Source organism: Tachyglossus aculeatus, chromosome X4 (assembly GCF_015852505.1).
Source record: "Tachyglossus aculeatus isolate mTacAcu1 chromosome X4, mTacAcu1.pri, whole genome shotgun sequence".
Taxonomy (NCBI): domain Eukaryota; kingdom Metazoa; phylum Chordata; class Mammalia; order Monotremata; family Tachyglossidae; genus Tachyglossus; species Tachyglossus aculeatus.
The window spans coordinates 33990396-34018222 of NC_052098.1; the positions used below are offsets into that span (position 1 = coordinate 33990396).

Sequence of the window (27827 nt, forward strand, 5' to 3'; positions counted from 1 at the left end):
TAACTGAGGCACAGAGAAGTTGAGCGATTTGCCCTGGGTCACACAGCAGACAAGTGGGGGAGCTGGGATAAGAACCCAGGTTATTCTGATTAGCAGAAATATCTAGAATTAGTATTATAGTGCTATTTGTTAAGCACTTAGCATGTGCCAAGCACTGTACTAAGTGCTGGGGTAGATACAAGATAATTGGATCAGACACAGTCCCTATCCTACTGTATCTGTATCTATCTGTAGCTACAAGATAAGAGTCTTAGTAGGAGGGAAAACAGGCACTGAATCCCTATTTTGCAAATGAAGAAACTGAGGCACAGAGAAGTTAAACATCTTGCCCAAGGTCACAGAGCACAGGCAAGTGGCACAGCCAAGGTAAGAAACCTCAGACTACCAGAGGTAGTACTCAAAATAACCCCAACATATGGATGGTAGACAGAACAATCAGCTGTAAAGAGGAACTTCTCTTTGGCAGAACAAACCCTTCCAAAAACTACAGTATTATGATGTATCAGGTTAAGATATGGTCAAAGCATGGATCATCTTATGGATGGATCAATTTGATTTGGGTTTTTTTATTTTTATTAGGCCACGCTGCTTCTCTTCATCCTTCTCCTTATTCCAATTCCCTTCCTCTCTTCCTGTCTTTTTAGTAGGATTCACTCATGGAATTTTGAAGTAGATTGTCTCTGGTTTAGTCCTTTTCCCTATTTCCTCCCCCAACCCCCCCCCACCCTTTCCCTTTCACACTCTTACTGCTTTTTCCACTTATATTTCTACTGTTTTTCAGTGTGTACATTAATTATCACAATCTCTGCTTTGAAAAATTACTCAACTCACCATACTTTTGTAGCACACATTCAACTCTTGTTTCTTTAACACACAGACATACTCGGTCAAACCCATGCTGCACTGACACACACACACACACACACACACACACACACACACACACACTCTCTCTCTCTCTTTCTCTCACTCCCACATACTTTGGAAGAGGAAAAGGAAAAGGCCAAAGTCTACTGCCAGTCCTCAGGCCTTGCTTAGATTATTGTGGGGGAGGAGAGGTAGAGAGCTGGGCATTGCTCATTGACATTGAGGCCTGAGACCCCTTTAAACTCCACTGCACTCAGCTCCTTCAACGTGGCACACCTGACTAAAAACTCTCTGAGGGTTCCAAGAGGAGAAAGGCCTGGAAATTTGAAGTCATTTCCTCCAAGTAAGCAATTTCATGAGTAGGACGAGCTCTCTTTTTCGGCAAACAGACTGAATTACGGCTCTTCTATAATTGAAGTTGCCAGTGAATTCTGGTGTGGCCCTTACAACCAAAACAACTCTAAAATGAACTACATTTGTCCGATTTTCCAAGACTATATTTAGAACCGTAAAGGGAAGCTTTTGCAAATTGTTTCCAAAGCTCATTCTATTTGGCTCACGAACTCCGTGATTGGAGCCACTCACCCCTTAGCTACTGCTTTCAACAAATACAGCTGTAGAAGTCAAACAAAAAAGGGAATCCAATGTAGGTGTAGAATATGCCTCTAATTTTGAAAATGCCAGGTGTCAGTTTGTCCATCCATACTACTCTCATGCACCCTAAATGATGAGACCAGAAGTGTCTCCTAAAAAAGCAAAAACAAAACAGCTCTTCGTCTACTACCTTCCCTCTCTTCTACAGTATATCTGTATGTCTGGGCCATACGTGGCAAATTCAGATCTATGGCAGGAAGGGTTTGTACTGAAAAGTGAAGCTCTTAGGAAGGAAATATTGTTTTCCTCCTCTGAAATCATTGTTCCTGGCAGCATGGAGCCCCACTACAACTGATACTTTCTCACCTCTCATCAGGCACCCCACTGGGCTGAGCAATTGGCCAATACCATCTGGAAATTTCTCTGATGAAGAAGGCTGAAACGTCACAATTTTTTTTATGGCATTTGGTAAGGGTTGTCGTAGGAAATCCTCTGACTGTAAGTTCACTGTGGGTAGGGAACATGTTTACTAACTCTGTTGTACTCTGCCAAGCACTTATTACAGTAAGCACTCAATAAATACCACTGTTGATGAAATCAGTGAGGTAAGATAGGAAGGAGCAAGGAGACTGAGTGTTTTAAAGCCAATGGCAAGGAGTTTCTGTTTGATGAGGAGGTGGATGGCCACCACTGGAGTTTTTTGAGGATAGGGGAGACATGGACTGAACCGTTTTGTAGAAAAATGACCCAGACATCAGGGTGATACATAGAATGAGGTAGGGATAGACAGGAGGCAGGGAGGCCAGCAAGGAGGCAGATGTAGTGGACAAGGAGAGCTAGGATCAGGCTTGGATCAGTACTATACCAGTAACAGCGCTGGGTCTAGAACCCAAGTCTACTGATTCCAGACCCGATGCCCTTTCCATGTTGCGTCTTATTCAGGCCCCAAAGAAATGTTTCCACTTGAAAATTCCTCACCTAAAGGCATTTACTATAAACAGATTCAGCCAATAAACAGAAGAACTGGAATCAGAATCCAGGTATTCTGACTTGTATATAAGGTTGGAATGAACTACGATTGTAATAACCACACAGTTTTTCCACTGACCAAATATGAGGAAGACATTTTGGATTCAGGTCCTGTAGCAAGCCCTGCTGTTTGCATGGAGCTTAAAGCACTGGACTGGAAATGTAAGCAAGGCAATAATTTTTCATTAATGATAAAGCTGATGTATTTCAAAGTGTCCCTCAGGTAATAATCCCAAACATCTGGAGAAAGAGGAACTATGCAAAAAATTCTGACATCAAAGCAGTCTTTTGCGAACAAGAAACTCTCTAAGTCTTCTGCCGTGGTCATCAAATGGATGCCTACATGTTAATTATCCTTGATACTTCCAAAACTGAAGACCACTCCCTTACCCTGGAAATGCTCTCCAACCTTGATTCTCTTCCTACTCCTCTGGCTCTTCTGTCTCTCGCTCCTTAATTTTGGATGTCCATCTTGACTCTTTTCTGAGTTCCCTATTCCTCTCTCTACTCTCATTTGCTCAGGTAGCTCATCTGTTCTCACGGCTTCAGCTACCACCTCTAAGCAGGTGACTCTCAAAAGTACTCTCGCTAATTCCATCGTCTCTCCTCCTTTTCAGTCTTACATTTTGCCTCCAGGTGGTTTTCTCCATCTGCACGTCATGTTGGGATTGCAAGCTCAGTATATGTAATCAATCAATGGCACTTATTGTATGCACAGCACTGTACCAAGCACTTGGGAGACTACACAGTCGGTAGACATGTTTCCCACCTACAAAGAGTTTACGATCTAGAGGACAGTGGTACACACCCTGTGTAAAACTGAACCCCTCATTTTTCCTCCCCAAACCACTCCTCCCTCTAACACTGCATCACAGTTGGCAGTACCGCCATCCTCTTGCTTTCCCAAAACCACAACCATGGCATCATTTTGGACTCCTTGCATTCTTTCAACTTTTACACTCAATCTCTTGCTAAATCCTGTCATTTTTTTTCTCCCCAGTATTTCCTAGATCTTCTCTTTCTGCAGGTGGGGCTAACCCTCATGAGCAGCCTCCCGACCTCTCCTCCTCCCAATCTCCAATTCCCACCTCCCAGTTTAGCAGCATCTCCACTGGGCAAGTGGGCATTGCGGAGGTGCGGGCGGAGGGTGGGTGTGAGCAAACTGAAGAAACTGAGACAACTTTTCCTGCACCCCCACACTCCACTCAGTCATGCCGGCATGCTGTGGGAGCAGACAGTCTGCTGGTGGCCAACTGGGTGACTGGCACGTAGGAATTTAGCCCTTCTAGAGTGGCATTGGGTGGAGGCTGATGGTACATCGGAGTTTAGTCCACTTTTTGGCACACAAGCCAGTGAGAGGCAGCACAGCCCCCAGACGACCACGAAGTTCCTGGTCCGGGTGGCTCGATGCCCCCTACGCCCCCCCAAAAAAAAATTAAAAAAGGAATCTACTTTGAGAGAATTCAAACTGGAAAGGGCACACCAGCCTCTATTCTTTTAGCAGGTCAGGACCATTCTGGCTTACTTCCACTCCTGAGTAGCATCCGTACCCTCTGCTAAAATCTCACTCTTGGTATTGGTATTTCAAACCTGAAGGACATTCGTATTCATTCTCTCCCTCTCTTTCTCTCCATAAATATAAAAATAATGCAAACCTGCAGGCCAGAGTAATCTGTGTCTATACCTTTACTGCAACCTCACCATTGTGGGAAAGGCTAAAAAGTTCTCTCTGTTTTAAAATTAAATAAGCTGCAAAAATTGAATTTACATGAGGAGAAACAACTTCTTAGCATTTGCGTATTTCCCCATAAACCACAGAAAGAATTAAACTGGAAATAGCTTGTGAACGAGTATTCATTTTTTAAAATGGTCTTTCTGTTGTTACAGGATTGTTAGCTAACTTGGAAACCCTTTGGCACATTTCTTTAGAATTTTTACTGCTGACCAAGTACCACCCAGCATACCACAATGTTTCATTCACTCTATTGAACTAAGCAAAAATGAACATAAGTAACTTCTTCCTTAGTCAATCTTTTGCTAAAGAAGTTCTAGCCTCCTGTTTTTTAATCACCTGTTCATACGGTACAAAGGTTGAAACAAAGTGAAATGTTATTGCACCACATAACTTCTTTAATGTAGTCGAAGAAACAACGGAGGATCGCATTCCTACCCAGCGGAGAAAAGAAACAGAGGAAAGGTAAAAAGCCTTTATCATTTGTAGATTTTATTTTTTAAGACTTAGCAGCACAATTTTAAGTTTGTAGTGAAATCTCATTTTTATCCTTTGAATAGACGGGAGGAAATATAATTCTTTTTTCACACAGCCTGCTATTTAGAGACAGTGTGAACCTTGGACAAAGCTAAACTACCATGCTCCTGATAAAGTTATGCATGATTAAAAAGACTGTTTTAGGACACTCTGACCATTAGCAAGATGCATGCTGTGACCTTTCCACTTAGATTTCCCAGATCTGCTTCAATAATTCTCATATTCTTCTCATTTGTGAAGCTTGTTAGTCACAAGATACCTGAATGGGATGAATATTTCTTAAAATCACACTGATAAAAACAAATTTCAAGTAATTCACTTCATGCATCTAGAATCATATCAGAAGAACTGGGATGTCAAAAATGTCATTAAATATGTTACACACAAACTAATTTGTCTCAGTACTTTAGGGGAAAAAATCATATTTACTTTGGTTAAGAAACTATCGAGTCATTATGAATTTGTACAAACAGCAGTAACTTGCCTGAAGCTTTATCACCTTGGGAAAACTGCAGTTTTCTAAAGAAAATAATAATGGTATTTATGGGGCACTTACTGCGTGCATGACTGAAATGTGAAAATCAGTTGTTCTGTATTAAACAAATATTCTGTCTTTCACTGACTTAAAATTCCTTCAAGTGCAAAGGATTTTTGAAGTAGTTGGCAATGAGAAGCCATGTAAAAGGGATACTGGTGGGCAGGAACCACCTATTCTATTGTATTGTCCTCTAGACTGTAAAGTTTGTTATAAGCAGGGAACATATCCGCTAATTCTGCTGTACTGTACTCTCCCAAGCGCTCAGTACAGTGCTCTGCACATAGTAACCACTCGATAATAATAATAACAATAATAATGATGGCATTTGTTAAGTGCTTACTATGTGCGAAACACTGTTCTAAGCGCTAGGGGGATACAAGGTGATCAGGTTGTCCCACGTGGGGTTCACAGTCTTAATCCCCATTTTGCAAATGAGGTAACTGAGGCTCAGAGAAGTTAAGTGACTTGCCCAAAGTCACACAGCTGACAAGTGGCGGAGCTGGGATTAGAACCCGTGACCTCTGACTCCCAAGCCCATGCTCTTTCCACTGAGCCACGCTGTTTCTCTGAAAAGATAAATACCATTGATTGATCGAACTCTCCCAAATGCTTGGTATAGTGCACTGCACACAGTAAGCACACAATAAGCACCCCTAATTGATGAAATGTTAGAATAAAGATGAATGAATATAAAGTTGGTGCATTTTAGGGTCACTGGTTGAGGCTAGAGTTGAGCCCTTAAGACAGTATTAACTGAAACACTACCTAACTTGGGTTTCCCTGACTCAGATCTCTACTGATTCTCCTCCTTCCTCTCTGGCTGCTTCTTCTCAGCCCCTTTCACTAGCTCCTCTGCCTCAATCAATCAGTGGTATTTATTGAGTGCTTATTGTGTGCAGTGTACTGTATTAAGCGCTTGGGAAAGTACAATACTACAGAGTTGGTCAGTGCCATCCTCGCCCACAAGAAGCCTACAGTCTAGAGGGGGAGACAGACATTAAAAGAGGTTAGGGATGGGGAGATAGTAGAGGATAATATTTACAGAAGTATGGGGGGGGTTGGGGTGAGTATCAAAGTGCTTAAGAGGTCTGCGCTCAAGTGCATAGTCAACACAGAGGGAAGGGCGGAGGGAAAACAAAGGGCTTAGCCTGGGAGGTCTCTAACCATGGGGATCCCTTGAGGCTCAGTTCTGGGTGCCCTTCTCTTCTCCACCTACACTCACCCAGTTAGTGAGCTCATTCCCTCCCGGGGCTGTTTCTACCATTCCTATGCAGATGATTCTCTCTCATTTCCTCCTGCCTTCAGGACACCTCTACTTGGATGTCCCACTGACCCCTCAAACTTAACATATCCCAAACTGAATTCCTCCTCTTCCCACCCAAATCCTGTCCTCCCCCTGAACTTCACATCACCACCATTCTCCCAATCTCATAAGCCTGCAACCATCAGTCAATCAATCAATGGTGTTGATTGAGTGCTTACAGTATGCAGAGCACTTTACTAAGCACTTGGGAGAGTACAGTGGACTGTAGGCTATAAGGACCTTGTGGGCAGGGAACGTGTCTACCGACTCTGTTGCACTGTACTCTCCCAAGCGCTTAGTACAGTTCTCTTCACACAGTAAGCGTTCAATAAAAAGCACTGATTGATTACAACAAAGTTGGTAGATGTGAGCTTACAATCTACAGGGGAGACACACATTCAAATAAATTACAGATAAGGGGAAAGGGCAGAGCATAAGGATATTTGAATAAGGCCTGCAGGACTGAGGGTGGGGTGAATAAAGTGCTTAATCTTGGCATTATCTTCAACATCTCTCTCATTCAATCTGCAATTCAATAAGTCACCAAATCCTGCCAATTCCACCTTCACAACAGGTCTAGAATCCACCTCTTCCTCTCCATCCTACCTGCTACTGCACTGGTCCAAGCTCTTGTCGAGTCCTACTTTGACTACTACATCAGCCTCCTTGCTGACCAACCTGACTCCAGCACTCTGCTACCCAGATCAGTTTTTTCAAAAAAAAAATTAAAAAATTAAAAATCCCCCCCAACACACACACACAATAATTCTACACACATCTCCTTGCACCTCAGAAACCTTCAATGGTTACCAATCCATCTCCTTATCAAGCAGAAACTCTTCCCCTTCATGTTTAAGGCAAACAGCTCTCTCCCTCAAACCTATCATTACCCTTCTCCCACTACAACCCTGCCCACATACTCTGCTCCTCTACCCCAACCTACTTACCGTGCCTCCATCTCACCTCTCTCACCGTCAACCCCTAGCTCCAACACTCCTTTCCCCTTCATATCTGACAGACCACCACTTTCCCCATCTTCAAAGCCCTCCTAAAATAATTTACATCTTCTCCTCTTCTCCAGAAAGCCATACCTGACTGTCTTCTCATCTCCCCACTCTAGCCTCTCTCCCTGCTAATGCCAACCTACTCCTGTACCTCAATCTCATCTATCTCACTGAAAAACTCTCACCTAACTTCTGCCTCTGGTCTGGAACACCCTCCCTTTTCATATCCAACAGACAATTACTCTCCCCACCTTCAAAGCCTTACTGAAGGCATATCTCCTCCAAGAGGCCTCCCCTGACTAAACTATCATTTCCTTCTCTTCTCACTCCCTTCCTTGTCGCCCTGAGTTGCCCCTTCATTCACCGCACCTCCCCCAACATCACTTCTGTATACTTCTGAAATTTATTTATATTAATGTCTGTCTTCCCCTCTAGACTATAAGCTCGTTGTGGGTAAGAAATGTGTTATACTGTGTTGTACTCTCCCAAGCACTTAGTACAGTGCCCTGCACAGAGTAAGAGCTCAGGAAATATGGTTGATTGACTGAAAAGCTTTGAGGGGTTGAGATATGTGTGCTGAGTGACACTTCAAGACGATCTGTGCTGTACAGATTGGAGGTGGGGGAAGTGGCTGGAGGCAATCAGCAAGAAAGTGGATATAATAGTCGCTTTATGTACTAGTAACATTTACTGAGTGCTCACTTGGTGCGGGTACACTGTACTTGCAGCTGGGGAAGTACAGAATAAAAAAAAGTGACACAGCTCCTGTCCACAAGGAGCTTACATCCTAGTAGGGGAGATAAACATAAAAATATTTATCAAGAGTGATCAAAATGAATAACTGAGTACACCTACATATGTGACTGCTAAGGAGGGTGATATTAATACTGCATAGGAAGAATGGTCAGGATTTGGCAGGAGACTGAACAGTCCATCTTCAATTCTGACTGCAACATTTAACATAAAATATTGTTTCTACTAGGTTCTGAACATGAAAGTCATATACATCATGATCTTGGTTGGAGAACTCTCTTTACTACCACCAGTAATGGCCACCAACTGTACTGCTGAAAGAGTAAGTTCTGAAATCAGAGCAAATAAAATACAGTAGCAAAGATTAATTTTAGTTAATTCAATGTGATATTTCACAGATCAAAAAGAGGCCAAGTAAAATTCTGGATGTAATCCATCAATCAATCGTATTTATTGAGCGCTTACTGTGTGCAGAGCACTGTACTAAGCGCTTGGGAAGTACAGGTTGGCAACATATAGAGATGGTCCCTACCCAACAGTGGGCCCACAGTCTAGAAGGCTACAGTCTAGATGTAAAAAAGTCTAGATGTAAAAAAGTGCTTTTGTGATTTCTGTCAATGACTTTAAACCCTCAGTAGTTTTTCAATATGAAAGGTGTGATTACCTCAGATATTATAAATGCTAAAAGGAATGGAAAAAAATCAACAACACGACTTTTACATGTAATCTAATACAGTCATAATGATAGAAATAGAACTTGCTTTATCCCATCCCAACCACATCTGGTTATATTTTAAATTTAGGTAACTTAAACGGCACAACTGAAGGATAGCATAGGTGCTATAGTAGATTATAAACTCCTCCATTAGACTTTAAGATACTTAAGAGCAAGGATCTTGTCTACTACTCTACTGCATTGTACTCCCAAGCATACCATGCTCTGTGCACCATAAGCATGCAGTAAATACCTGTGATTGACTGATGACAGTAACCTGGTGATTCTACAATGACTGCATTTTAACTAACCTACTGAGGAAAAATATTCCATTTAGTTTTAAGGAAAGAGAAGGAGAGAAACTAGAGAGGGAAAAGCCCTAGGATAAAGAAAAAACATACCTCCCTTTGAAAGATATGTCCACTATTGTAAAAGTCAATTCACTGTCAAAAGGCTCATCAAACTTTGAACTTGATTAAATAAAATCTGGGTTGAGTTCCCATAGAAGGCTATGTACATGAAAACACCTAAAGATATAGAGGTATATAGATATATAGAAAATATAGAGAGAGGTGTAAGATATAAGGGCCAAGTTTGCCAAACTGCCCGTTAATGTACAGTATTTTGGAAAAGATGGAGAGGTATGGACCAAAATTAGGCTTCTATATTATTTATGTGCAGGACCTTTCTCAGGATTTTTGTATGATATCATGTTGCTGGAGAACCCTGAACAGAGTTTACTTTGCAGGAGGTTGTTAGAGAAGTATGTATTTCAAAAATTGGGCTTTTGGGATAGTAAGATTGTGAGCCCCATATGGGGCAGTGTCCAACCCGATTTGCTTGTATCCACCCCAGCGCTTAGCTCAGTGCCTGGCAAATGGTAAGCACTTTACAAATATCACTATTATTATTATTATTATCTACTTTTAGTTCAATTATTGATCCTTCGTGACTAGGCTTAGGTAGGAAAGACCATGCCCTCTTCGATCTCGGCAGTCGTCTAATTTGAAATCAACAAGCAGGGCCCAGTTGCTCCACAAGGATCAACTTCCATAAAACGGGGCAAGTCTTTGTGGACCCGATCTTGGCAGATGCCGGGCTTGTATTCAAACAGGGAAGAGCAGCAACACGCAAAACGCTCAAAAGGTTACAGCAGATTAGATTAAATTTTGGAAGGAATGCCTCGTGGAGCCTGAACCCACAGAGATCCTACTTGTTCTCTAACCAAGTGGTTCTCCCTTGCCCAAAATTCAACCACGTGATTGACTCAATTAATGTTTGGGCCTGTTTGACCTTTAAAGTAACATACAGTCAGTTCTGCTCTAATGGGGGTTGGGGGGACAGAAGAAATAGCTGAGTGCAGGTGCGTGGCACTGGACACAAGGGTGAGGGCTAAAACGTACGTTTTCTTTTCACAGTGTTCTAAGAGTGCAATCCCGGGAAATAGAAGAACTGATTGTATTTAATACACCATGCAAACTTATTCTTATAATCACTGAACCTGTAAATCTGGTGGCCAGTTTTTTTTAAAGACAAAAAAACCAGTTCATGACTCTCACCAACTTTTTAATCCTAATCTCATTTTCAAGATAAAGAAAGGGAGGCGAAAGAACATAAGAAACTAAGAAATGCCATATTGGGTCCAGCCAGACCAGTATTTTATCTCTAACAGTGACCAGAGTGTGATAGCCGCTCTCCTTCATATTTATCCACAGGAATCTGACAACTAGTATTTTGGAATACAATTTAGCACTAGGTTGCACAGCAGGTAGCCAAGGCCTTCGCAATGTTTCATAGAGACCCGTACATCAGGCCTTGGTCCCTTTCTCTCACTTCCCTTGGTAGCAATATGCCAATGATGAAAGATTTTGTATTAATTTGAAAATTAAGAACTGTATTTACAGATGTACGCTAGATTGTAAGATTCTTGAGGGATTTTGTCTACCAAATCAATTGTACTCTTCCAAGTGCTTAGTACAGTGCTCTGCACACAGTAAGAGTTTGGTAAATGTGAAGCAGCCTGGCTAGTGGATAGTCACTAGTGAGAGTCACTAGGACCTGGGTTCTAATCTCGGTTCTGCCCCTTGTCTGCTGTGTGACCTTGGACAAGTCACTTTGCTTCTCTGTGCCTCACTTATCTCATCTGTAAAATGGGGATTAAGAGTGTGAGCCTCATGTGGGACACAGACTGTGTCCAACCTGTTTAGCTTGTATTTACCTCAGCACTTAGAACAGTGGCTGGGAAGGGGGGTGGCTCAAACAAAAACAAAATTGGCAGGGTTAGAGCAAAGTGAGAGAGTGTTGACAGTAATGTTTTCATTAAATTCAATAACACTATGCAACAGCACTATAATCAGGGGACTGCTGTATTCCCAAGACAGAAGAGGGGTATTTGGTATCCTTTTACCAGTGGCATCTAGTGGCTCAAGACCTCCCCTAACTCAATTATGGCTGTTATTTAGGTCCCTTTAAATTGGACTTGCAGACAGATTCACTATCAATCAATGGTACATCTTTGACTATTGTACTCAGTGCTTGGGAGAGTACAATACAGTTGGTAGACACAATACCTGCCCTCGAGGAACCTAGTGGGGGAGACAGACCGGATACTAAAACAAAAGGAGTATAAGGATACGGTACATAAATGCTGTGAGGGTGTGGTGAATACCTAAGTGCTTAGTGGGTGGAATTAAATGCAACGGTGAGGGAGTATGACTTTGAAGACAGGGAGAGTGCTGGTCTTTCAGATATTAGGGGCGGGAGTTCCAGGCAGGAGGGAGGGGTGTGAACAAGAGGTCGATGGCGAGTGAGGTGAGAATGAGGAACAGTGGGTATGTTGGTGTTAAAGGAGCAAAGTGACTGGGTTGTAGTGGGAGAGGAGAAAGGATAAGCAAGGGGGAAGAGAGCTCATTGAGTGCCTTGAATCCAATGGTGAGAAGCTTCTGCTTGTTGTCGAGATGGATGAGCAACCATTGGAGGGATTTCACAAGTGGGCAGGCATGCACCGAATGGTTTTTTAGAAAAATGATCCAGGCAACAAAGGGAAATACTGACCGGAGAGGGGAGAGGATGGAGGCAGGAAGGCCGTGAGGAGGCCCTTGCAGCAGTCAAGATGGGATATGACAAGTGCTTGAACCAGCGTGGTAACAATCTGGATGGCGAGGAAAGAATTCTGGAGATGGTGTGCAGAAGGAATTGAGAAGAATTAGTGCCTGACAATATGTGGGTTGAAATGGATATGAGTCGGGGATAATGCCATGGATGCAGGGTTGCGAAACAAGAATGGCGGTGGAGGTGTCCACAATGATGGGAAAGCCAGGTGGAAGAGAGAGTTTGGAGAGAAGATGAGAAGTTCAATTTTAGACATGTGGGACATCCAGGTAGAGATGTCCTGAAGGCTGGAGGAAATTTGAGATTGCAAGAGGGGGGCAGAGGTTGGGGCTGGAGAGGTAGATTTGGGAATCACTGGTGTAGAGATGGTAGGTTTGATAGTGTTTCCAGGAGAAGGCTTCCCAAGCGCTTAGTACAGTGCTCTGCACACAGTAAGCGCTCAATAAATACGATTGAATGAATGAATGAAAAGGAGGTGGTCCACAACGTCAAAATCAGCTGGGAGGTCAAGGATAATTAGGATAGAGTCTGCCACATTTAGCCAGAAGGTGGTCATTGGTGACTTTGGAGAGAACAGTTTCAGGGGAGTGGAGGCAGAGTAAACCAGATTGCAGGGGGTCGAGAAGGAAAATGGAGGAGAGGAAGTGGAGAGATGGGAGTAAACAACTCGTTCAAGGAGTTGCGCTAAAAATGGTAGGAGGGAGATTGGGAGGTAGCTGGAAAGTTAGTACAACTGGAAATTTTTAGTAAAACAAGTCAGTGTCTAATCTTGATAGCTTAGAGTTAGATTAGGCTTCTCACCCCTAAAATGAGGAAAACAATTTTCTGTACCGACATCAAAACATTAACACCAAAAAAAGTGAGGGGGCGGATCCCCCTTCTCCAATAACTTATCTACCAGAAATTAGTATTAGAGCAAAGATGCTATAAGATTCTGATCATTTTTCCCCAGTTGACATATTTTTGTTCTTATTTAGCAGACTGATGGTAAATTCCCCAAGAAGTATTCTTCAGTTCCTATGGATCTCAATAAAAATATTACGACACTCTGCCTCAGTAATCACCACATTACTTTAAATGCTGCAGACGTAAAGATCCTACAGACATACATTTTTTTGAATGAACTCTATCTGAATGACAACAAAATTGTTATACTTCGAAACAACAGTTTCAGTACCCTATCTCATCTGGAAATTCTAAATCTCGCTAACAACTCCATCTATCTAATTGAATGGGCTGCTTTTACAGGACTGAATAATCTAAAACAATTATATCTCTGCCAAAACAAAATATCTCAAGTGGAGCCTGGAACATTTGCATCTCTAACTAGCCTTGTGACTTTGAATCTGGAAGAAAATATATTAAGTAACCTGGATGACCAAATGCCTCTTGGTCTGAAAACAATCGCTTTAAATGGAAACCCATGGAACTGCTCTTGTGGTCTATTCGATTTTCAGAACTGGTTAATCAGTTCAAATGTGACACTAGGTAAGTTGCCATTTTAACAGCAACACTGTTGTGGTGTTAGGAGACCTAATGTAAGGGTTGCTGAATAATAGAAAAGCTAGAGGAGATGTTGAGTGAAATCAGGGCAGTACTGATTTCACCTCATCAACTTCTGGAGAGCTGTACGGGGCATTTGTTGCAATAGAGGTAGGGTTCCCGTATCAGCTGAGTTAAATCAGGGTTGCAGTCTGGCAGACTAACCTTTCACCTCCAGCCCCAAGAAGAACTGAGCTAGCTATCTTAACCCCAGGGATAAAATCAGAACAGAACTAAACTCTGGGATTCCTGGAAACTGTGGATTTATAGTCACTCCCCAACACGGGGAGGGAGCAAAAGGGAAACTGAAAAAGAGTAAGGGATGAATACAGAGGAAAAGGGAAGGCAGAGAAAAGGACGGAGGAAGAGAAAGTGAAAGACGACATCAAAAGGCCAAATTTCAGTTACAGGGACTGAAGGGAGGAAAGGGAGATGAGAAACGACTAAAAGAAAGGCTATACTACTACTTGACTAATACTGCATCAGCCTCCTCGCTGACCTCCCTGCCTCTTGTCTCTCCCTTCTCCAGTATTAACTTCTCTGTGCCTCCGTTACCTCATCTGTAAAATAGGGATTAAAACTGTGAGCCCGCCGTGGGACAACCTGATCACCTTGTAACCTCCCCAGCGCTTAGAACAATGCTCTGCATATAGAAAGCGCTTCACAAATACCATCCTTATTATTATTTGTTGCCTAGATCATTTTTCTTAAAAAAAAGTTCAGTCCACGTCTCTCCCCACTCTTCAAAAAACCTCCACCCGCCTCCACAAACAGAAACGCCTTACCGACAGCTTTGGAGTTCTCAATCAGCTTGCCCCCCCATCTTATTTTGCTGATTTACTACAATCCAGCCTGTTCGCTGCTTCATTCTTCCAATGCCAACCTACTCGCTATAGCTCGATCTCAACAATCTCACTGACCCTGTGCCCATGAACTCCCTCCCTTTTCATATCCAAAAGACTATCACTCTCCCCACCTTCAAAGCCTTATTAAAAATCCCATCTCCTCCAAGAGGCCTTCCCTAACTAAGCCCTCACTTCTCCCACTCCCTCTCCATCTGTGTTGTCTATGCACGTGGAACTTTACCTTTTAATAATGCAAATGTTGGTATCTGTTAAGCGCTTACTATGTGCTAAGCACTATTCTAAGCACTGGGGTAGATACAAGACAATTAGGTTGTCTCACATGGGGCTCACAGCCTTAATCCCCATTTTACAGATGAGGTAACTGAGGCACAGAGAAGTTAAGTGAGTTGCCCAAAGTCACACAGCTGACAAGTGGCGGAGCCGGAATTAGAACCCACAACCTCTGACTCACAAGCCCGTGCTCTTTCCACCAAGCCATGCTGCTTCTTTAAGCATTTGGTATTCAATACCAAATACCAATACCAATACCAATACTGAGCACAACAGCACTTAATGAACATATCCATAATTCATTTTAAAGTCTGTCTCCCCCCTAGGCTGTAAGCTCCTTGTGAGTAAGGAATGCATTGACCGATTCTGTTGCCCTGTACTCTCTGAAGCACTTAGTACAATGCTCTGCACACAGTAAGCACTCAATAAATACCATTGATTGACTGATTACTGTGTTAACCTTGGGTAAGTCACTTAATTATGTGACTTAGTTTCCTCATCTGTAAAATGGGGATAAAATGCATGTTCTTCCTCCTCCTCAGACTGAAAGCCTTATGTGGGACAGGCACTGTGTCTGATCTATCTACTTGTTTTGTTTTGTTGTCTATCTCCCCCTTCTAGACTGTGAGCCTGTCTCTATATGTTGCCGATTTGTACTTCCCAAGCGCTTAGTACAGTGCTCTGCCCAGAGTAAGCGCTCAATAAATATGAGTGAATGAATGAATGATCTGATTATCTCCTATTTACTTTAGTGCTTAGCACAGTGTTGGGACCTAGTGATTAATATCATTATTGTTGGAAAGCAATATTATAGTCTAGAAAATAATTCTATTCGTCACAGCAAATTATGCCAATTTCATCACAGAAGCTATTTTTTCCATTTATAGAAAATGAGAACACAACTATGTGTAGAAATCCACAGTTGCTGAAGAGCCACAGCATCAAAAAAGTACTCGACTGTCCTTTAGGATCTTCCTCTGCATTTGTAACTAATTTTAATGACACTAAAAATCACTCAAACAATTCAGGTAAGATACTGGTTTTTAATTTTATGGTTATTTAAGTGGCAAATTATCTCACAGTTCAGGATGATTTCACCATTGACTGGACATTTTAAACCTGAGTAATGAGAGTATCCTGAGTAACCTGAGAAGCCGCATGGCCTAATGGAAAAAGCATGGGCTTGGAAGTCGGAAGACCTGGGTTCTAATCTTGACTCCACTATGTACCTGCTATGTGACCTTGGCAAGTCATTTAACTTCTCTGTGTCACCGTTCCTTCACCTGTTCTCCCTCTCATTTAAACTGTGAATATATATATATATATATTCCTGTACACACACACACACACTGGAATTTTTTATTTCTACTGTAGCTTGGGTACATCTATGTAAATGGTTGGGGGGAGGGGGCTGGTGTCTGTGTAGCAGCTGGCTCTTTAACTCCAAATTGGCTGAAGTGGCAGATTCACGCACAAAATGCACTTACTGTGCCCAAACAGCAGGACACTAGCCCTACGAGCATAGCTGCCTGCCTTCTGCCCACCACTCTAGGGGATAGGATTCCTGGATGGGAAAGTTGGGAATGTTACGGGATCCTCCCTGTCCACGGCTCCCAGAATGTCTCTGCTCCCGGGGCAACCTCCAGCAGCCACAGCCACCAGCGCACTTGATGATCCCCAGGGAGCAGAAGGATTGAAGGGTACTGGATTTGACAGGGAGATGGCCAGGATCTGGGGGGAAGTGGTCAGAGAAGGACGACACTACCGATGGTAAACTTGAATCCCTGGCCATGGGAGTCATATTGAGAATCTTTTACTCACTTGCACACTGTGCCCAGGAACATACAGAAGTGCACCTTTCCTAGTTCCTAGCCATTGGGGTGGGCACTGTGACCTTGGGCAAGTCACTTAACTTCTCCGAGCCTGTTACCTCATCTGTAAAATGGGGATTAAGACTGCGAGCCCCATGTGGGACAACCTGATCACCTTGTATCCCCCCAGCGCTTAGAACAGTGCTTTGCACATAGTAAGCGCTTAACAAATGCTATCATTATTACCGTTATTATTATTATTAGCAGGGGAAAGGGATGTCCTACACCAGCAGGACATGTGATTGAGCTGTTTCATGGAGTAGTGGTACTGGTTTGTACTGAGCCATCCACACTCTCTCACTTTGCCTACTCTCCCTCTCAGCCATCTCTTAATACCTGCTTCTGGGCATGAGGGGCTGAGCCTGTGGTCACAGACCAGAATCACCCTACTTTGCCCTCACCTATTCCATATATCATCTTAGAGTATGATCCCCAGGGTGACTTAGGGTTGGGGGAACTTAATAGAATATAATCAGAAAGAAAGCATATAATGTGAATCTGTATCCACTGGGCACTTGGTGTTCATCCCACCCTCAGCCCTACAGCACTTACATACCCATCTATCAATTACTTATTTACAGCAATGTCTGTCTCCCCCTCTAGACTGTAAGCTCATTGTTGTCAGGGAACACGTCTACCAACTCTGTTATAGTGTACTCTCTCCAGTGCTTAGTACAGTACCCTTGCACACATTAAGCACTCCAGTACCATTCACTCATCCATTCAATCGTATTTATTGAGTGCTTACTACTGTACTAAGCTCTTGGGAAGTACAAGTTGGCAACATATAGAGACGGTCCCTACCCAACAACGGACTCACAGTCTAGAAGGGGGAGACAGACAACAAAACAAAATATATTAACAAAATAAAATAAATAGAATAGTAAAATATGTACAAGTAAAATAGAGTAATAAATCTGTACAAACATATATACAGGTGTTGTGGGGAGGGGAAGGAGGTAGGGCGGGGGGGGTGGGAAGGGGGAGAGCAAGGAGGGGGCTCAGTCTGGGAAGGCCTCCTGGAGGAGGTGAGCTCTCAGTAGGGCTTTGAAGGGAGGAAGAGAGCTAGCTTGGCGGATGTGCGGAGGGAGGGCAGTCCAGGCCAGGGGGAGGACGTGGGCCGGGGGTCGACGACAGGACAGGCAAGAATGAGGCACAGTGAGGAGGTTAGCAGCAGAGGAGCGGAGGGTGTGGGCTGGGCTGTAGAAGGAAAGAAGGGAGGTGATGTAGGAGGGGGCGAGGTGATGGACAGCCTTGAAGCCGAGAGTGAGGAGTCTTTGCCTGATGTGTGGGTTGGCTGGTAGCCACTGGAGATTTCTGAGGAGGGAGTAACAGCCCAGAGCACTCTGCACAAAGATGATCTGGGCAGCAGCATGGAGTATAGACTGAAGTGGGGAGGGACAGGAGGATGGGAGAGCAGAGCGGAGGCTGATGCAGTAATCCCGTCGGGATAGGATGAGAGCTTGAACGAGCAGGGTAGCGGTTTGGATGGAGAGGAAAGGGTGGATCTTGGCGATGTTACGGAGGTGAGACCAGCAGTTTTTGGTGACGGATTGGATGTGAGGGGTGAACAAGAGAGCAGAGTCGAGGATGACACCAAGGTTGCGGGCTTGTGAGACGGGAAGGATGGTAGTGCTGTTAACAGTGATGGGAAAGTCAGGGAGAGGGCAGGGTTTGGGAGGGAAGATAAGGAGTTCAGTCTTGGACATATTGAGTTTTAGATGGCGGGCAGACATCCAGATGGAGATGACTTGAAGGCAGGAGGAGACACGAGCCTGAAAGGAGAGGGAGAAAGCAGGGGCAGAGATGTAGATTTGGGTGTCATGAGCGTAGAGGTGATAGTTGAAGCCGTGGGAGTGAATGAGGTCACCAAGGGAGTGAGTGTAGATAGAGAACAGAAGGGGAACAAGAACTGACCCTTGAGGAACCCCTAGAGTAAGGGGATGTGAGGGAGAGGAGGAGCCCGCAAAAGAGACTGAGAATGAGTGGCTGGAGAGATAAGAGGAGAACCAGAAGAGGACAGTCTGTGAAGCCAAGGTTGGATAGCATGTTGAGGAGAAAGGGGTGGTCCACAGTGTCGAAGGCAGCTGAGAGGTCGAGGGGGATTAGGATAGAGTAGGAGCCGTTGAATTTGGCAAGCAGGAGGTCATTGGTGGCCTTAGTGAGGGCAGTTTCGGTGGAATGTAGGGGACGGCAGCCAGATTGGAGGTGGTTGAGGAGAGAGTTGGTGTTGAGGAATTCGAGGCAGTGGGTGTAGACGACTCATTCAAGGAGTTTGAAAAGGAATGGCAGGAGGGAGACAGGGCAATAACTAGAAGGGGAGGTGGGGTCAAGTGGGTTTTTTTAGGATGGGGGAGACATGGGCATGTTTGAAGGCAGCGGGGAAGGAACCAGTGGAGAGTGAGCGGTTGAAGATGAAAGTTAAGGAGGGGAGGAGGGATGGAGCAAGAGATTTCATAAGATGAGAGGGAATGGGATCAGAAGCACAGGTGGCCGGAGTAGCACTTGAGAGGAGGGAGGAGATCTCATCTGAGGATACTGCTGGGAAGGATGGGAGAGTAGCAGAGAAGGTTGAGAGCTGGGGGGTTGAAGAAGGGGGAGGAGTGACTTTGGGGGGCTCAGACCTGATGGAGTTAATTTTAGTAATTAAGTAGGAGGCCAGATCGTTGGGGGTGAGGGAAGGAGGAGGGGGAGGAACAGGGGGCCAGACGATGGGTTTATTGTTAAATGTATGGAAGAGCTGACAGGGATGATGGGCATGGGTGTCAATAAGGGAAGAGAAATAGTTTTGTCTGGCAGAGGAGAGGGCAGAGTTAAAGCAGGAAAGGATAAACTTGAAGTGAACGAGGTTGGCTTGGTGTTTAGACTTTCGCCAGCAGCGTTCAGCAGCTCAAGCATAAGAGCGAGGGAGGCGGACAGTGGCATTATAGGAACACGAAAAACACATTCAAGAATACAACCAAAGCTTCGTATTATGCCACTGATTCAAATGGATTAACACTTCAAAATATGAAGTAATTTCACCAGTTGTGTACCAAATGCCTAAACCCCGTCAAAAAAATCTTAACATAAATTACTCAACTAAACGCTTACCACTGTTGGTAAATTCCTAAGAATAAAATTATTATATTCCACTGACTAGCTGTCCAATTCAAAGAGACAAAAACAGTAGTGTTACTTCTTTCTCTAACTGCCCACTCGAGAAAGTAAAGCTTTCTCCCCCATTTCCTTGACTGCTAAAATAATGAGCAGTCATAGCCGTTCTTGGATTTTCAATGGTTCCAGCAGTCTAGTTACTGAATTTTGAGGGACAGTCGGGTTGGAGGGTGGTGGGGGGGAGGTTTCCTTCATTTTACTATTTTTAAGGTAACCAAATCTTTTTTTCTTTTTTTTCTTATTTTAAGAACCTGAACGTCTTGGCAAAAGCTGGGCCTTTCTCGTGGGTGTTGTAGTAGTTGTCTTGACAACCTCACTGTTGATTTGTATTGCTATTAAATGCCCAATGTGGTACAACTTTTTACTTAGCTACAATCACCAACGCCTGAAAGAGAATGATCCTGACATACCTGAAGAGGATTTTACTGCTCACTCCATTTCCCTGCCACAAACACAAGATGGTGAAACTATTGTGATATTTGAACAAATCCATTCATTTGTGGTAGATGACGATGGGTTTATTGAAGACAAGTATATCGACACCCACGAGTTACATGAAGAAAGCTAATGTGTTTCCAGGTTTGACCTTCTAACTTGGTGTTCATCCCACCACAATTTAGTCTGAATAGGGCCATTAAATCCCAGATCCACAAGATCAACCTCTCAGAGTTGGTATACTGTACCACGCATACACTTAGAGAATGGTAATGAGCAAGCATATGGCAGCAAACTGATATACCTAACTAGGAACCAAGTAATAGCAAATGTCCATTAAAATACAACGGTTGGGAGCCTGAGGTTTTTCCAAACATTCTCCTCTGCCTGAACAAATACAATGGAAAAGTGGTGTCTGTAATTAATAAAGCTTTACAGTGGTTACTTTAGTGGCAATATAAAGTGATGGATTTGGGAGACATCCCAGGGTGCTTTCTCCATTGGCACGATGGGATTATACTAAACCGACGACAGTCTTTAGTGAAAGGCACGAGAAACTGGAACAAGCAAATGAATTTCTTGGCAAAAGCAAACAAAATTACCACTGATTCTGTCAGTATAAAATATTGTATGTTGTCACCACTGTTGCTGGAAACTACAGTAGTGTAAAAGGTCTGAGGTAAATTTTGTCACTTCATCACCACTTTGTATCCAAGTTTAGCAGTGTGGCAGTGACAATATATTGAACCATTCACTTTCCATCTCAGTTGCTCATGTAATAAGTGAAAACACTAGCTTAAGCTTTAGTTTCTGAGGCTTCACCAGGCCAGGGTAGGCACATTTTTTTTAATCACTTGAGGTTTACCACACTGCAAATCACTAAGGAGAAATCCTAATGAAGAAATAGAAATTCTAGTCTTCATCCACTATATAAATTTCTTCCCTGGAAAATATTAATGCCACATGATAACTTCTGAAATGTCATTCACGTACTTATTAAATGAGGTGTGTAAGTACCAATTCAACTTAATTTCACCTGAATTCAAAATAAAACACTTTTTTTTTTCTTTCAGGGGGTGGGCATGTGCTGTAAGCCCATGATGAACAATACAAGTATGGCTACCTAGAATTGGTAACTGCCATCTTTTTAAGATACATACTTCCTTAGTGAAATGGATTTAAATTCAGCCGACAAAGATGTCCCATCCTCAGACTGCCCTTTCAGCCCTGCTGGTTGTAAAGATAGTCTTTATAATGTCGATTCCTTTAGGACCAGCTACGGGGCCATTCTGCAGGTGCTGAAACTTTAGCAGTGGCTGTAGGTGGCCATGAACAGGGAGTGGTGCGGTCACGGTGATCTCCACCCCCATGTCGCAGGTACGATCGAAGAGCACACACAAAGTAAGTGACTCATAGGTCTCTGCCGCAATTCATATCCTTTCCCTGCTTCGTAACCTCTCTCAGATTGCTTCCCACGCAGGGGTGGAATGGCAGCTGGGGTGCCTATCTGAGGTACTAGGCTTCCTCCTTAACTAAGGCTCACTAGTAGAAGTATTTATTACGTGCTAACTGTGTGCACAGCACCATAGTAAGCGCAGGGAGAGAGTACGCTGGTGGGAATTAGACATGGTCTATGGAAGTTATGGATGTGCTAGTCCCTTCTGGTATAGTGGGGGCTGCTAAAACACTCACACTTCCACATTCGGGGCTTGGCACATGCCCACCTCCCATACCTCAGGGAAAGACATACCTCAGGACATACCTCCCTGGGTTTTCAAACTCCCCTCTGCCTCCCGCGCAATCGTTACTTTTAGGAAGAAGGGGCATGCTTTGAAACTTATATATGTACGCTGCTGGGGAGTGCTACCCCAGGGGAAAAAGCAGGAGGGGCACAACATTACGGATGCAGAGAATTGGACCCTGGGTGCAAAACTAGCCGAGCCCAGACCTGAAGTGCACTATTAGAGTCGAAGGAACGGGACAAATGGATTGAAAAACTCTAAAGTTTCAATTTATCCAGCAGAGAATAGAATTGACCCTCTTACCTATATCTGTTTCCTACTCCAAGCCACATTCAGCGTGACAAGTGTGCAAACCCTAAATAAAATGCTCCCTAGAAACTGTTCAAAATGTAGAATAGTACGGAATGGTGCCCAACATACGTAGTTTAAGCAAATACACATACAAACGAATTTTACAAGGCCAGCAAGGAAGAAATGGGACTAAAAAATCTGCACCACTCTGCCCTCATTTAGGTTAACAAAATTTGTCACTGGGTTAATATCTTTTTAATATACTTTATTAAAATACAGTACTCAAGAATCCAGAAACAGCTTGCTTTGGGGAATATTTACCTTTGGAAAATGGAAAGAACTGAAATTTATCTTTTGCAATATTAAACATTTTCTTATTGTTCAGGATATTTTCAATTAACTATATAACAGGTGTACTGGTTTATGCTTAAGCACTGCATGACATTTGCCATCTGATCAGTTGTATTATAGTTCCAAAACCTTAATTGCAGAATCATACATTTCAAATATTTGCTCAGAAATGAACTTTTCAGCATTGAGGTAATAAAAAAAATTAACCGACCAGGGAAACCACAATGTCCAATGCAATTTTAAGAGCATGTTTCGGCAGCAAATTAGAAAAATAAGGGTTGGAGAGGTGCAGGTGGGGGTAAGGAGACCTGAGTTCCAATCCTGCCTCCACCAATTGCCTGCTGTGTGAACTTGGGCAAGTCACTGAACTTCTTTGTGCTCCAGTTTCCTCATCTGTTCTCCCTCCCCATTACCGTGAGTCCCATACAGGACACGGACTGTGACTGATCTGATTGTATTGGATCCACCCCAGTGCTTGGCCCAAAGTAAACTCTTAGCAAAACCCGCTATTATGGACTAATCCCTAGGATAGATACAAGATAATCAGACTGTATCCAGGCCCTGTCCCACACACAATCTAAGAGGTATCTTAGATTGTGGCTCAGTGTGGCTCAGTGGAAAGAGCCCAGGCTTGGGAGTCAGAGGTCATGGGTTCTAATCCCGGCTCCACCACTTGTCAGCTGTGTGACTTTGGGCAAGTCACTTAACTTCTCTGGGCCTCAGTTACCCATCTGTAAAATGGGGATTAAGACCGTGAGCCCCATGTGGGACAACCTGATCGCGTTGTTCTACCCCAGTGCTTAGAACAGTGCTTTGCACATAGTAAGCGCTTAACAAATACCATCATTAGTATTAGTATGGAGAACAGGTATCTTATCCCCATTTTACAGATGAGGAACCTGATTCCCAGAAAGGTTAGGTGACTTGCCCAAGGTCACAAAGCAAGCCTGTAGTAAGCTGGAACAAGAACCAAAGTCTCTCAACTAGCAGTTTCATGTGCTTTCCAATTTATTACTTTGCACCTCTCATTCGATGGGGCAGTGGACAAGGGGAATTCACAAAGCTCCTAAAAAGATTTTTTTTGCCTCTCCCTCTAAACACTAGCCTTCCCAGGTTAAGAATTAAATGCTTCCAGATTTTCGTGTAACAGTCAATCAATGGTATTTATTGAAGATTTGCTGTTTGCAGAGCATTGTACTAAGTGCTTGGGAGAGTACAAGAGAGTTGGTAGACACATTCCCTGTGCTTTTTCCATGAAACTTCATACACTCAGCTCTTCTATAGTGAACGAGTTAGGTTTTTGACAGATGCCAAATTAAGGAAAACTCAGGCTGCAATCAATAATTGAGTGCTTATTCAGTGCACAGCACTGTCAATCAATCAATGGTATTTATTGAGTGCTTACTATGTGCAGAGCACTGCATTAAAGCCTCGAGTACAACAAAATTAGCAGACATGTTCCCTACCCATAACAAGCTTACAGTCTGGAGGGGGAAACAGAATTAATATGAATAATTTATAATATATAATTTAAAGATATGGACCTAAGTGCTGTGGGGTTGGGGCTGGGGTGAATGTCAAATGTCCAAAGGTCACAGATCCAAGTACATAGATGACATGGAAGGGAGAGATGACGAAGAAGGGAGACTCAATCAATAATAACTAATAATTATGCTACTATGGTGCCAAGCACTGTACTAAGCACTGGGGTAGCTATAAAATGATCAGATTTGACACAATCCCTGTCCCACATGTGGGCTCAGAGTCTATGTAGGTGGGAGTAGGATTTAATCACCATTTTACATATGGTAAAACTGAGGCACAAAGAAGTTAAGTGACTTGCCCAAGGTCACGCAGCAGAAAAGTGGAGGAGTTGGAATTAAAACCCATGTCCTCTGACTCCAGGGCCCATGATCTTTATACTAACCAACACTGGTTTTTTATGGTATTTGTTAAGTGTTTACTATGTGCCAGGCACTGTACTATGCACTAGGGTAGATACAAGATAATTGGGTTGGACCCAGTCCATGTCCCACATATGGCTCACGGTCTTAATCCCCATTTTACAGATGAGGTAACAGATACAGAGAAGTGAAGTGATTTGACCAAGGTCACACAGCAGACAAGTTGGGGAGCCGGAATTATAACCCAGATCCTCTAACTCTCAGGCCTGGGCTCTTTTCAGTAGGCCACAATGCTCTTCAATAGTATTTATTGAGTGCTTACTGTGTGCAGAGCACTGTCCTAAGCACTTGGGAGAGTACAACAGAATTGATAGACACATTTCATGCCCACAGGTACAACAGTGACTAGATTTGATTCCTGCCCTCAAGGAATTTACAGTCTAGCAGTATACGCACCTTTCTTTATCTGCACTTCACACATGCCCTCAACCATATCTTCCAGCAGCACCACACACTGTTCTACCCAGATACACGTGTTGTCAGAAGAAAGTTTCCTAATTCCCTAAAAATTTTCTAATCAAAACACATAATGAAAATACAATCCGGGAGAACTGAGCATGCCAACTTTAGCCTCCAGTGTTTACTTCATATAAGGGACCATGTCCAACCCGATTAACTTCTATCTACCCCAGCGCCTAGAACAGTGCTTGACACACAGTAAGTGATTAAATACAATAATGATAAGAATAAGGGAAGAGAGGATAGGTTCCTTTCTCTTTAGTCTGTAGTACAGGGACTGTGTCCAACTTGATTAACTTGTATCTACTCCAATGCTTTTAACAGTGTGGGGCACATAGTAAGTGCATAACAAGTGCCATAATTATTATTCTTTACAACTTGTGTATGAAACACTACCATGCAAAAGCCGTGTATTGCCAGGAAGAGAATAGGCCGCTAAAACGTCAGTCCACTGCCTCATTGAGCTGAGAGGGGGAAATTAGCTTCCCACCTCCAGCTGCTTGGATTAAAACATGCCTGTCAGCTGAGAGGATGGGATGAGGGGGAACACCCATGCCTCTTAAAAAAGCCTAACCAAGAGAGAGAAGTCCCTTCCACCCACTTGGTTCCAACTTCATGCTTCCTTGGGTGTCTGTTGCTTTGACAACTACTGCCCAATGGCTGAATGGAGGGGGGAACTTTCCCCATTTGCCTAGCTAAGTGTGTATACGCCTGTGTCCTGCTGGTATCAATTGACTAGGTGACCACTGAAAGATTAACTGGGGTTCCAGTACACTGAAGAAAAGTTCACCAAAAAAAGGTAAAGGAAGGAAAATGGTGAGTAGAAGTCCTATTTGCTTCACAAGATTCAAAGACATCACTTGGAGCCATCACTGGTCTCCACATCTCATGAAGTTGAACTAAAAAATCAATTTGTTATTATGTACTTACCCTTGTCTTTCCATAAAAATGGCATCCATTCTTTGGGCTTCTCGGTCATTTTCGGCTTTCAGCTGTATAAAAGGTGTAGGTATAAACACGGGTGTTAGCGAGAGCAGAAACCATGAAGCCAAAGCTGGGCATGAATTTAACTGCATTTTTACATGAAAAGTTAAGCAAATGATAAGCAAGTTACATTTCATTCAGCTACATCACCAATCGTATTTGAGCGCTTATTGTGTGCAGAGCACTGTACTAAGCTACATCAAGAGAGCATAGACCACACAAATCATTATCAAGCTACAACCCCTGCTGCCATGGCATACTGAAGCACACTATTTGCAAAAAAATAGCTGGAGATTATAGGACCTAGTAAAATGTGGTCATAAAGGAGATGGCATTTATTTAATAACTGAGAATCAGCTTGACCCCAGCCTCCTTCGTTCTAACTCATTCTCCTCTGGAGCCAGAGTGAAAGGAAAAACGAATTTACCAGGCCCCAGATGCCAAGTACCAGATCTAGTATGTGGCTAAAGAGCCAGAGGCTTTAGAAACACTAGAAAGAACGATGGGGAGGAAACAACAGTGAACCAAGGGGAGAGAACATTATCACTAAGAGGACGAGGACACAGCGCAAAAGGGCCAAGGTCATACAATAGGAATGTATTCGAATGTTGTGGTATTGTGGGAAACAAATGGCGATAACTTGCAAAGAAAAATGCTATCTCTTATGGCCAAGGCCCCTCTCCAGGGATGAAGCAATAAGTGGCAATTAAACATTTCATACAAGTTATAGTTATCTAAAACATCAGGACAAATGACTCTTAAGAACAATTTATCTAAAATGTCGCTCATTCACCAGGCCAAGAATCACAATAAGCCTCAATTTGTGATAAGTAATAATGGCCACATAGAGGAACAAAGCAAGATTTAGGGTATAAGGAAATGGCATGACTGATCTACATTTATAGCGTAAAATCTTAAAGAATCCAGAGGAGAGAGAGATTTCCAGTCTGAATCCTTTTCGCTTCACCTGAACCGAAGCTTTGAGACTTGTTGTATGCTTTTATTGTGGAGAGAATTGAAATACAAATATTTTTGGATTAATTGCTGTGCTGTGTTGGGTGTAACATCTGTGATATTTTACCTATAGGATTTCTATTTATCTTGTCATTCATCTGAAAGGTTTTTATCGTTATTACCCACGGCTTTCTAGATCACGTCCCCTCATGGTTATTAAAATTTTCACAAAAGAGGGATTCCTGAATTTGAGTAATGTCCAATTATGTTCACAAATTCAGAAGGGTTAAGAGTAGAAAGAGTAGAGAAGCAGTGTGGCCTAGTGGAAAGAGCACAGGCCTGGGAGCCAGAAGACCTGGGTTCTAATCCCAGCTCTGCAACTTGTCTGCTGTGTGACCATGAGCAAGTCACTTCACTTCTCTGTGCCTCACCTCATCTGTAAAATGGGGATTAAGGCTGTGAGCCCCACATGGGACATGGACTGTGTCCAACCTGATTAACTTTTTAGGTTGCTCCATTTGGGGATCCAAATGACAAGCAAAAGGATACGTAGCAAATAGCCATTCAACAATCACTTTTCACAGTGCAAACTACTGGTGTTCAAAAAACAGATCTTACCACATTGTAATCATTCATTACTTCTTCCATCTGAATGTTGGTATTGAGCTTATCCACTAACTTAAAAACAAATACAAAAAGATTAAAAAACATTAGTAATTACTTCCTGGGGGTGTAAGCTATGATGCACACATCTAGACT

General features: G+C 43.1%; 2 protein-coding genes across 2 annotated transcripts in view; one reads left to right on the forward strand and one right to left on the reverse strand.

Moving 5' to 3' along the window:
* IFT74 (intraflagellar transport 74) overlaps positions 1-27827 on the reverse strand; it is a 90969-nt gene that overhangs the window by 42728 nt on the left and 20414 nt on the right. Inside the window, exons 7-8 of the mRNA XM_038769882.1 lie at positions 27687-27746; positions 26061-26122 (exon numbers count right to left, since the gene is read on the reverse strand). Coding sequence (XP_038625810.1) covers positions 26061-26122; positions 27687-27746 — 122 coding nt within the window. The remainder of the gene's footprint in view (positions 1-26060; positions 26123-27686; positions 27747-27827) is intronic.
* On the forward strand, positions 4641-20767 carry LRRC19 (leucine rich repeat containing 19). Its single transcript, XM_038769881.1, has 5 exons — positions 4641-4687; positions 8587-8679; positions 13161-13671; positions 15749-15889; positions 20137-20767. The coding sequence occupies exons 2-5, from the start codon at positions 8596-8598 to the stop codon at positions 20454-20456; spliced, it is 1056 nt and encodes a 351-aa protein (XP_038625809.1). The 5' UTR covers positions 4641-4687; positions 8587-8595; the 3' UTR covers positions 20457-20767.

Excerpts from the sequence above, each read along its gene's own strand:
- LRRC19 (XM_038769881.1), top strand. The coding sequence starts at position 8,596 with ATGAAAGTCATATACATCATGATCTTGGTTGGAGAACTCTCTTTACTA. Across the intron at positions 8,680-13,160 it reads CCAACTGTACTGCTGAAAGA|CAGACTGATGGTAAATTCCC; the intron begins GTAAGTTCTGAA and ends GTTCTTATTTAG. Across the intron at positions 15,890-20,136 it reads AAATCACTCAAACAATTCAG|AACCTGAACGTCTTGGCAAA; the intron begins GTAAGATACTGG and ends TCTTATTTTAAG.